Source organism: Chiloscyllium punctatum, chromosome 7 (genome assembly GCF_047496795.1).
Source record: "Chiloscyllium punctatum isolate Juve2018m chromosome 7, sChiPun1.3, whole genome shotgun sequence".
NCBI lineage: Eukaryota > Metazoa > Chordata > Chondrichthyes > Orectolobiformes > Hemiscylliidae > Chiloscyllium > Chiloscyllium punctatum.
This window is the reverse complement of record NC_092745.1, coordinates 75,301,380-75,313,418: the sequence shown is the minus strand read 5'-3', so window position 1 is coordinate 75,313,418 and position 12,039 is coordinate 75,301,380. Positions and strand designations below refer to the sequence as shown.

Genomic DNA, 12,039 nt, shown 5'->3' with positions numbered 1-12,039 from the left:
GTCCTGCTATCTTCAAGGATCCATGCACATGCACCCAAAAACGCATTTTTGTTCCTCTACACTTACAAGTATTTTACCATTATAATAAATTCCTTCTTTATCCACCCAAATGCATCATATCACACCTCTGTCGACTGAATTCCACTTGACTATTTTTGCCCAAACTGACCAGTCCATTGTTATTTTTCTGCAGACTACAGATATATTCCCCTCCATCAACTACCTACATCTGCAACTCAGAACTCTGCAATCTCTCAGCCATTTAGCCAAGAGCTTTTCATACTTTATGCAAAAATGGACAATTTCACAATCTTCTCTCGCAAACACTTTTTTTTAAAAAAAGGAGAGATTACTGATCATTAAACTGTGTTGCTTATGGAGCCTTGCAATTTGCATTTATCTCAGTCAACTACATGGGCCAGATCTTTGGAGATAGATATACATCTGAAGATACACCCTTGCAACATGTCCTAGCATGCAGACCTACAGAAGTACTGTTGCCTGGAAGTTCCAAATTCTGATGAGCAATGTCATTGAACCCCAGGATCCTCTGCTTTTATTTCTAAACAAAGCAATAAGTTGGAGTCTTGAAGCAGTTCTACATATGTACTTATACAGAAAATATTAAGATAAACGAACCCAGGTAACTTCGCAGCCAAATCACCAATCACAATGACCACCTTTCCACTCATTCATCAAACCAAACTGTTCTCCCAGGCAGCTAGTGACAATATTCACAAATATTCTTGAGTGGCCCATAATGTGAATTTATGCATTAAAGTGACAATTTCATGAAAATCACCTACACTGTGGCAAATTTAACAGAGGAATGAGTTTGTGCCTGCTAATTACACAGATGTTGTGGTATATGGGCCTGACCTTTTCAAGTTATATTTTATGATCACCTCTCTACATTAATTCTACATCTCAATTAAGGTCATATTTCTCAACAGTTTGCAAATAAGGGTCACCACTAACAAAACAATCAAAGCATATAAAAGTGTAGGCTTTGTGTAAAATGAAAATGAATCAACCAAACAGAAACAAGGTGAATCTAGCAAAGTATTATAGATTTAGAAAGTTGTGCGTGACTCAACGCCAATCAATATGAACATGCTATGTTTAGTAGTTTGTTGCTGCTGCTTTTCTCACAAAAAGACTCCAATGTAAAACAAAAGGATACTTTTCAAGGTGACACATTGTAGACTGACTATAGTGTACAATTCAAAGGCCAGTGTGGGAGGGAATTCATGCTCCAAGCTCCATCAGGTCTGAAGCAGTGCATGAGACAACACCTTTCAGGGTTTAAATTGCATCAATTAAACATCAGTGTGTACAAAGCACTTGTTGCATTTTAATTCAATTTTCCATCTTCTGCATGGTACTTTCTCTTTGCTGATTAAAAGGTCATTTACCAGTGGACATATACTCTCAATGTCAAGCACTGGAGATGTAGGAGAGGCAGAAATTATATTACAAAGCCCTTTAAACAGACAAACAATCAAATTGTATTGTATATTTTAAGTTTAAAAGTAACCAATGATACATGTTAGATTTGAATTGAATGATGCATTTCTCTGGTGTTGTTACGGAATCTCCCCAACTCAAAAACCCATGTCCTTTACACATCAGCAGAGGCAATTTCTCTTCTATTGTCCGCCAACATGGTGAGCTTGCCAAACAAACAACAGCCAGTGCCGTCAAAAGGGAGCATGCCATGTTTTTGCCTGACTCTTCTCTGCTCTAATGGAACTTCCCAATCGACATTACACTGGCCTCAGAAGATCCCAGGAGACGTGAGCAGCAATGTTGTGGCAGGGAGCTCTACAAGGCACAGCAGCAATCTGGCCATTACTACCACTGCCTGGAAGATTTAGGTCAATAATTAATTATGAACCATTTTAGCATCTTAAGATAGAGATGAAAACCAGAACTGAAATTGCTTTGTTAATACAAGGCTCTTTTTCCCCAAAGTTTGCCACACAACTTTATAGCTACAATACCTTCATTAATTTTTGGTGATGATGATAAAGAAGGAGAGCCTGCAGACCTACGAGGGGTAGAATGTGCTGAGCCTGGAGCACCACTACTACCCTGCGTTGATGGAATGGAAGAGGTGCTACCAAAGAAGTCACTGAGTAGGTCAGAGTTAGTTGGCAGAGGCTTGGCTGGAGCAGTAGTTGTAAAGGTCTGGCTTGTTGCACCTCCATTGAAATCAAGAAGATCTACACTTTCAGGTGCCGAGGATCGAGAGAGTGCCTGCTTTTTGGCACTTTTTGGCGTCCCATGCTGTTTTTCCACACTGGTAGTACTGTGCTGGCTTGAAAGGGACAGAAGTTCATCATCTGATGGCTCACTATCCTCATTCATGAGCGCTGTTCGGTCTTCAGAGGAAGGATTAGTACCATTCTTATCACCTTTTGTTTCTGGAAAAAACAGGTACGAAAAGTCGTTACATCTTAAATAAAAACCTCACTGTATTTTTAGCACAATGCTATAAATATAAAGTGTCACAAATTTAAAATGTAAGGAATGCATGACAAAAAAACACCCTAATAAAAAGAGGAGAATTTTGTAAAAAATAAAAAGCCACAGATAAAATGATCTGTTTTACTACAGTTACTAGTCAGGTCTGTGTATTATATTTTTCATATTGCTGCAGTTGGTATGGAAACAAAACCATACAACATTACCTCACAAGTGGGACAACTTTGCTTTCTTTTACACCAGTCGGGTATTGGATCCAAACCCCACATTACGTTAGTTAAGCATGAATCAAAATTGTATCGTAGACATCCAAAACAAAAAAGGATAATTTTAGCTTTTAATAGTGTGAACAAAAGAGGAATGTAAAATTGACCACCCATTACACAGGCTGCTTGATTTTCCTTTCCTCTGAAGTCAACAGGAATGCAAATAATGAGGAGAGGACTGAAATTGGGGGTCAGTTTGCTAACATCTGTTTACTATTATCACAAATTTTAAAATGACCCCCAAAATGATTGGTAGCCCTCTGCCAAAGTTAATGTATGCTTATCAAAACTAGAAATTTGTTTTGGAGATGCATCAAAAAAGTAACTAGATGTTCAATACAGCTATGCAGTAGTATTTAAATACCTTGCCAGTTAAGGGTTGGAAAAAACGTGCTTTGTCCTGTGCTCTTTATGTTATCTGATGAGGTTTCCACTTCAACTACAGTATCTAAAGCAGCTTTACCTGCAGCAAAAAAATCATCATGTTACTGGAGAAGCAATGTTTCCATGTCTTACTTTATGCTTCAATTCTCAAAGAGGAACTCTTTAGCCATATGCAAATAACATGAAGGAAGACCATGTCTACAGGTGAACATGAATGATTGAATCAGTGATTCCTGAAGAGATCAGACAACCCCGGTTTTTCAGTCGGACACCAAAAATTATTACATTGTTGATATTTATTAGTGTACTATCTTCTTAAAATATTAACCGAAGAACAGGTGTACATAAACAAGACTTTGGTTGGGGAGTTGGAATATGCACCTGAATTCTCAATGTGCACTTCATCATGCATGGAGAATACCAAGTAACAAAATGTACCACTCTTTACAAAAAGGGAACTATGCTGATTCTTTTTAAGCTGAAAACAAACAGAAAGGAAGGCCTTGCCTTTGCATATAGGTTTTGCAAATTCTTTTAAAGTCAGCCATTCTGTATCTCCAAGTACTTTAACAATTCGTTGGCCAACATAAAAAAAACCTCTAACTTTTATTTTCAAAAACATATTTAAGGAACTGAACCGGTTTCACAGGTGACAGCATAGACTACCCATAGTATTCCAGAAAAGACCACATCCTAGCTTACAAATAATTTACCCACTGATTAAGAATTCAGTTTGTACAAAACGTTAAAACTTTCTATCAGGAAAGTCAAAAACAGAAGTTGCCAGAAAAGCTCAGCAGGTCTGCCAGCATCTGTGGAGAGAAATCAAAGTTAACACTTCCAATCCTGGTGACCCTTCCTCAGAGCTTTCCCAGGGGGAAAAAAAAAATGAAAAAAAACTTCCTGGGCAAGTTTGAGGAAGGGTTACCAGATTGGAAACATTAATTCTGTTTTCTCTTCATGGATGCTGACAAGCCTTTTGGAGCTTTCCCAGCAACTTTGGTTTTTGTTCCATGATTTACAGCATCCACAGTTCTTTCAGTTTTTAAATCAGGAAAGTCATCTTAGATGTTTCAAACTAATGGTGATTACTCACTGTGTTTGGAGATTCCAACCGGAAAACTGGGGTTTTAACAAATTTCAATTTCAATTTATTTTTATTCTCTCGTGGGACATGGGATTGAGTGAAGCTGCTGGAACAACATTTATTCGCTGACCCTAATTGATTGTGGTGGTGGAGGTTGACTTGCCTTTTTGAACTGCTGCAGCCCACTTGCTGTTGGCAAACCCACAATGCTATTCAGGCGGCAGCTCCAGGATTTTGAAGGAACAGCAATGTATTTCTAAATTAGGATGCGGGTGGCTTGGAGGGGAACTTGCTGATTGGTGACATTCCCATGTATCTGCTGCCTTGTCTTTTTAGATGGACATTATCGTGGGTTTGGAAGGTGCTGTCTAAGGATTTTTGGTGAATTTCTGCAGTACATCATGTACTGGCAAACTTCACTGCTATAATTATTGGTGGTGGTGGTGGTGTTGGGAGTGGCTTTTGTGAATGTGGTGCTAATCAAGCAGCCTGCTTTGTCCTGGATGGTGTCCGGTTTCTTGAGTATTGTTGGAGCAAGTGGTGAATATTCCAGCACAGACCTGACTTGTGCCTTGAAAATGTTGGACAGCTTTTGAGGACTCAAGAGTCCTCAATACACCAGTATTTCTAGCCTCTGACCTGCTCTTGCAGGAATTGTATTTACATGGAATATCCAGTTGAGCTTCGAACCAATGCTTACACCCAGAATTTTGATAGTGGGGGATAAGTGATGGTAATGCCTTCCAATATCAAGGGTTTGAGAGTAGACTCTCTCTCTCTTAAATAGAGATAGTTATTGCCTGGCATTTCTTTGGCACAAATATTACTTGCCGCTTGTCAACTTGGCCTGGATATTGTCAGATTTTTTGTATTGAAAGTGGACTGCTTCAATATCGGAGGAGACACGATTGGTGCCAAACACAGCAAAAAAACAATCATCCATCAGCAATATTTCCAACTTCTGACCAAATAATAAAAGGGAAAAGTCATTGGTGAAGTGGCTGAAGATGCTTCGGCCAGAGGACACTAACGTGAAGAACCTTTATAAAGATGGCCTGGAGCAGAGATGAATGACCTCCCACAACCAAATACATCTTCCTATGTGCCAGGTATGACTTCAACCACTGGAGAGTCTGGCCTGATACCCATTGGTTCCAGTTTTCCTAGGGGTCCTTGATACCACACTTGGTCAAATGAGGCCTTGATGTCAAGAGCGGTCGCTCTCACTTCATCTCTGGAGTTCTGCTCTTTTGTCCATGATTGAACCAAGGCTGTAATGAGGTCAGGAGCTGATTAACACCCAGTTTGAGTTCCATCAGGGTTACTGAGTATGAGCTGCTTGATAGCACTGTTGATGACACTTCCCATCACTTTTTTGATGATCGAGAGTAGACTGATGGGGTGATAATTGGCTTCATCCTGCTTTGCATGTACCATGAAATACATGGGTAACTTTCTGCATTACCATCTACCCAAAGATAGTGTTAGAATTGAATTGTATTGGATCAGCTTGACTGGCGATGTTCAGGAGTTCTAGAACACATGTCTTAGTACAATAGATGGAACGTCTTGAGGGCCCAGAGCCTTTGCACTATCAAGTGCCTCCAACTATTTCTTAATACCATGTAGAATGAATTGAATTTGGTGAAGATTGGTAGCTGTAATCCCAGGGACCACTGGGGTAGTCAGCAATGGATCCTCACTTGGCACTTTTGGCTGAAGACTGTTGCAAATGCTTCAACCTTCTCTTTTGCACTGATGTGCTGGGCTCTTCCATCATTAAGGATGGGGATATTTGTGGAGCCTCCTTCTCCAGCTAGTTGTTTAACCATCCACCACTATTCATGACTGGATAGTGCTGGACTGCAGAGCTTAGATCCGATCTTTGGTTGTGAGATTGCTTCGCTCTGTCTATCATTTGACACTTATGCTATTTAGAACACAAGTAGTCCAGGTTGCTTGCTTCATCAGGTTGACATCTCAGTTTTAGAGTCAAGATTAGAGTGGTGCTGGAAAAGCACAGGTCAGGCAGCATCAGAGGAGCAGGAAAATCGACATTTTGGGCAAATGCCCATCCTGATGAAGGGCTTTTGACCAAAACATTGATTTTCCAGCTCCTCAGGTACTGCCTGACCTGCTGTGCTTTTCCAGCACCACTCTAACATTGACTCCAATCTCCAGCATCTGCAGTACCACTTCCACCTCAGTTTTAGGATTAGGGTTACTTGATGCTGTTCCTGGCGAGCCCTCTTACACCCTTCTTTGAACCAGGGTTGACTCCCTGGCTCGACCGTAATGGTTAAGTGAAAGTATGAAAAGGCCATGCGGTTGCAGATTGTACTGGAGTACAATTCTGCTGCTGTTGATGGTCGATAGTGCCTCATAGATGTTAAGTCTTGAGTTGCTAGATCTGTTTGATGTCTGTCCCATACGGTCATGGACAGATGCCTCTTCAGCCAGCAGATTGATAACTATGAGGTCACATGTTTTTCCCTCTGTTGATTCCATTACCACTTGCTCTGTGGACCCAGTCTAGCAGCTACATCCTTTAGGACCCGACCAGCTCAATCAGTGGCTGAGCCGCTCGTGGCCATGGAAATCCCCCAACCAGAATTCATTCTGTGCCAGTGCCACCACCATGCTTCCTCCAAGTGTCATTCAATATGGAGGAGTACTGATTCATCAGCTGAGGGAAGTCAGTACGTGGCATTCAGCGGAACGTTTTTTGCTCATGTTTAACCTGCAGCCATGAGACTTCTTGGGGTCCAAGTCAACAACATTAAAGGACTCCCAAAGTAACTCCCTCCAGACTGTACACCACAGTGCCACCATCTCTGCTGCATCTGTCCTGCCAGTGGGACAGAACCTATCCGCGGATGGTGATGGCTGTTTCTGGGACATTTCTGCGAGTATGGCTTACAGACATTGTGCCTATGTCAGGCTTTTGCTTGACTGGACTGAGACAGCTCTCCCAATTTTGGCACTAGCCCCCAGATGCTAGTCAGGAGGACTTTGCAGAGTTAAGAGACCTGTTTCTGCCATTGTCAATTCTGGTACCTAGGTCAATATCAAATGGTTTCATTTTCTTGAGATTCTGTAACAACTGATACAACTAAGTAGGTGACAATATCATTTCAGGGGGTAGTTGGGAGTCAACAACATTACTGTGGGTGTGGAATCACATGCACAATAGACCAGGTTAGAATTGCATTTGATCTATTTATTGTGACATGTATTTCTTACAAATGGCAGATTTCCTTCCCTGCAGACATTCATGAATCAGATGGGATTTTCCCAGCAATTGACAATTGTTCCACTTCTTACCTTCAGACTCTTGATTCTAGATACTTATTAAATTCAAATTCCATCATCTGCCTTGATGGGATTCTAACCTGGGTCTCGCAAACATTATTTGAGTTTCTGGATTAATAGTCTACCAATAATACAAGGCTAGAAGAAAAGTGCATTTCCTTTATCTAGGAAATTCCTTTTCCCCATGAAAATCCCTGTGTGCAATGCACCTAGCACAAGTGAACAGACAACCTCCACCAATGCCACAGTGGATCACCCCACTTATTTAGCGAGGCTAAATAATAATGCTGCTGCATAATGCATGTACAAACATGCTTACTAGCATTGCATACTGATACACATTGAAGCTGCAAAGAATTGTTCGTTTGTTTCGGGGGAGGCAATGGCCTGGTGATATTAGCATTAGATTATATAACCCAGGAGATCCAGGTCATGTCCTGGGGCCAGGATTTGAATCCCACCATGGTAGTTTGAATTCAATACAAATCTGGAATTAAGAGCCTAATGACGAACATTAAACCATTGCCAATCGACAAAAAGAAAAAAAACCCATCTGGCTTGCTAATGACCTTCAGGAGGGAAGCTGCTGCCTTTATCTGGTCTGGCCTACAGACCCACAGCAGTGTGGTCAACTCTTAAACTCCCTTTGGGTAATTATGGATGAATAATAAATGCTGGCCTCGCCAGCAAAGCTTTTATCCTGTGAACAAATGCTTGAAAAAAAAAGTATTGGTTACATTTTAGTTGCAAAAAAAAAAAAAAAAATCAGCATTTTAAAAAAAGAAATGGTATTATAAAAACAAATTTCAGCAATAATTCTTCGGTGAAACGAGCAAAAGCTGACAAATGTATTAAACACATATTTCATTGATCGTGCCCTTCACAATGACAAAAATACCTGCAGCTAATGTCTCTTGATGTTCCTGGTGGCTGGAGAATAGTGTGTTGGGTGTAAGATCTTTGGTGTTCAAATGTTCCCAGGGAGGTGTCAGGTCAAAGCGTTTATCGGAAGATTCAACCTCTACTTCCAGTATAACATGAAACAATGGAGGATATTTCTCTGGAGAATCACAGGCATCTAACTCTGGTCTAAGTGGGGGTAAAAGATAGAAACATAGTTGTATTAAGCGAGCCAAGTAATTCTTAGCAATACTTTCCTAATTATTTTAATGATCAAACCTGCTATACCTTTCAACATGAGGAGTCAAAGTCATATAGCATAAAAATAAATCCTTCAGTCCAACTAGGCCACACCAACTAGGCTCCCAAACTAAACTAGTCCCACCTGCCTGCATTTGGACCATATTCCTCCAAGTCTTTTCTATTCATGTATGAATCCAAATGTCTCAAACATTATAACCACACTCACATCTACCACTTTCTCTGGCAGTTCATTCCATATACATATCAAAGTTTAACAATGTTGCCCTCATGTCCTTATCAAATCTTTCTCCTCTCACGTTTAAAAGTATGACCCCTAATTTTGAACGCCCCTACCCAAGGGAAAAGGCCTTAGCTATTCACCTTATCTATGCCTCTCATGATATTATAAACCACTACAAGGTCACCCTCAAATGCCAGTGAAGAAAACTTCCAGCCGATCCAGCCTATTTTGGTAACTCAAACCCTCCATTCCTGGCATCATCCGGACAGATCTTTTCTGAACCATCTCCAGTCTAATAATATCATTCCTACAGCAGGGCAGCCAGAACTGTACACAGTACTCCAGAAGAGGCCTCACCAACATCCGGTACAACCTCAACATGACATCCCAACTCCTATACTCAATGGTCTGAGCAACGAAGGCAAGAATGCTAAACACCTTCTTAACCATCCTGTCTATGATGCAAAGGCTTTAGTAAAATCCAAGTAAACAATGTCTATCACTCCGCCCTCATCCATCTTTTTGGTTACTTCCTCAAAAAACATAATCAAGTTTGAGAGATATGATTTCCCTCTAACAAAACCATGCTGACTATCCCTCAGCAGTCCTTCCCTCCCCAAATGAATGTAAATTCTAACTTCCAGAAACCCCTCCAACAACTTACCCACCATCGATGTCACTTGACTGTTTATTACTCCAACAGCTTAATTCAATTATTGTTTTAGGCTCATTTGAACAAAACTTGCTAAGAGAAGAGAATGATTTGAATTTGTATTCTGTCATAGACAATAGATCATAAAAGACCATGTTTGACTAAGTGCAAGAAACACTTTTTAATATTTCACATGGTTGGTTTTGCATGGATATAAATTGAATAACACTGCTCTTGACAAATATAAAGAATTGACCTCAATAACTTGTACTGGTCACATTTAACTTAAGATCTCTTCCACATTTGGAAAGTGGATTTATTCCTACGTTAGACCCTAGTCTGGACTAACTACTTGCATGGTCTTCAAAGTGTACTTAGTCAAGGAACATGCAACATCCCCTAAATGCAACTTCACTTGTATAATTCACAATAGGTTGCACGTTATTCCTTCAGAACAGGAAGGTCTTTCATGCAATGCAGAATGTATTATGCTAATCCTTCAAAGTCACAAAGGTAAATGTTAAAGTAAATTAAGCCACAGGGCGCACAGAGCTTACAACAGTCGTCATTTAATCTAAGAATTCTAATTTAGATGATACTTATGCTCCAAGTTAAAAGTATGTGACAATTGAAGAATCTAAATTTGTATAACTAAATAATCTAGCTGGTACTGATTGAAGTTAACTAGGAAACATAGCTCACAGTTCAATCAATTAACTGCATAATCTGGCTACACTCTGAGTCTTAGCTTTGTGTAGTAAAACATGTGAATACTCTGTATGAAGATTCATTTATTTTTGTGGACAATATGATTCTTACCAATTCGTTGAAAATGAAGTATGAGAAAGATGATATCTTGACACCATATGTCACTGAAGCTCAAGTGTATCATGCATATCCTGTTCCTTTTCTGCCTACAGCTATAATAGCTCGTCTTACAAGGAATTTCACCCATTTATGACCTTTGCTCACCTTTCTCTATTTTCTGAGTCAGAGATCAATGAAAATAGGACAATTTAGCCAGGATCATCTATTTCCCATTTAATACCTTGGATCTTTCACTGACTCAATTCTTTTAAAAATGAAAAACACCGACATAGGCTGACGGAATTGATCACCTGACCAGACTAAAAGCCAATGATACTCTTTAGGACCCAGTCTGAACTGAAATTAACATGCGATCAAAATAATAAACCGGTCACTTCTTTTGGCTAAATTAAGGTTAAAACTTTTCCATTTGATTCACATTATTTTTACATTCTGATGCTGCAAATTCGCTTATTCTTCTTTGTCCATTGTGATGCCTTGTTCTTTGATGGCATGCCCCAGAATCATTATAGAGAATTGGCTTTTTTTCACTTGGCACTCTGTTCTGCCATTAAAATCATCCCAATCCTCTGCTCATTTCTTCTGTATCTTCCACGAACAAGGATGTCATTCGTATGGAACATGGTTTCTAATTTCTCATTCAGGGTTCTAAACATCACTCTTGGAAAAACCTCTGTGCAGTGGAGATTATAATTGGTAAACAATTGAAGCAAGACCCCTTGAATGGCATAACAAATGTATGCACCAAGCTTGGCTCTTGGTCTAAGGGTATCTGTCAGAATCCACTGTTTCCATCCAGCTTTTGAAAAACTTGCCATTGGCAATTTTGCCAAGCCATCATTAAAAAAAACTGATGAAGGATCAGCGCTCCAAAAGCTACTGCTTCTAAATAAACCCATTGGACTATAACCTGGTATTGTGTGATTTTTTTTAATCATCATTAAAAAAAGGATGTATTTTCCTTTTAATTCCTCCCTTCAACAGGAGAGATCCACACACAACCTTAGTTCTTCATTTGTCTTGAGTGGAGCTATTGGCCCTGTACACACTTGTCAGTTCAACACTGGTGATATGGCTCCACTGCTGTCAAACTGGAGATCTCATTTTTCCCCAAAGGATAAGGGGAATGTCTCAATTCTTTCCACTTTAAAGTAAACTACAGCATACTTTCTCCAAATCTTCAACGCTTAAATTAAATGTCACAAATGACCTGCAAACTATATAGGAACAAAACACAGAATGGTTTATTCATGCAGTTAAACCCAGGGGCTAATAGTCACTACACACACACACCCACCCTCACACATGCATAGCCACTAAGAAAGAAAGAAATTGAAAAGTAAAGAGCTTGTGAAGAAGAATAAAGATAAGGGAATTAATTCAGGTGATTTTCTTCCAAGTCCGGAAAGGTAGTGTCTTGTAATGCCCTTGTAGTTGACTGAACTTGCAGAATGCTTTGAAGGTGTAGCTGTGCGAGATTGCTGCATTTTCAGACAGAGTTTTTCTAGCAAGAGTTGCAAAAAGGCAGAGACTTGAAGCTTGATTCAGACATCAAGCTGAAGTAGAGTTTCATAGGCCTTAAGTTCCTAGCAGATTCAAGTTAACAGCAGTTAGATATTTACCAGACTGATAGAACATT

The 12,039-nt window shown here is 39.8% G+C and overlaps 1 protein-coding gene across 6 annotated transcripts in view; it reads right to left on the bottom strand.

The window, feature by feature from the left end:
- The window catches only part of dnajc6 (DnaJ (Hsp40) homolog, subfamily C, member 6), a 143,160-nt gene that overhangs the window by 54,929 nt on the left and 76,192 nt on the right, over nucleotides 1–12,039 (bottom strand). For all 6 annotated transcript variants that reach the window (XM_072574066.1, XM_072574065.1, XM_072574064.1 and 3 more), the window contains exons 11-13: nucleotides 8,435–8,625; nucleotides 3,118–3,216; nucleotides 2,004–2,426 (exon numbers count right to left, since the gene is read on the bottom strand). In XM_072574066.1, coding sequence (XP_072430167.1) covers nucleotides 2,004–2,426; nucleotides 3,118–3,216; nucleotides 8,435–8,625 — 713 coding nt within the window. The remainder of the gene's footprint in view (nucleotides 1–2,003; nucleotides 2,427–3,117; nucleotides 3,217–8,434; nucleotides 8,626–12,039) is intronic.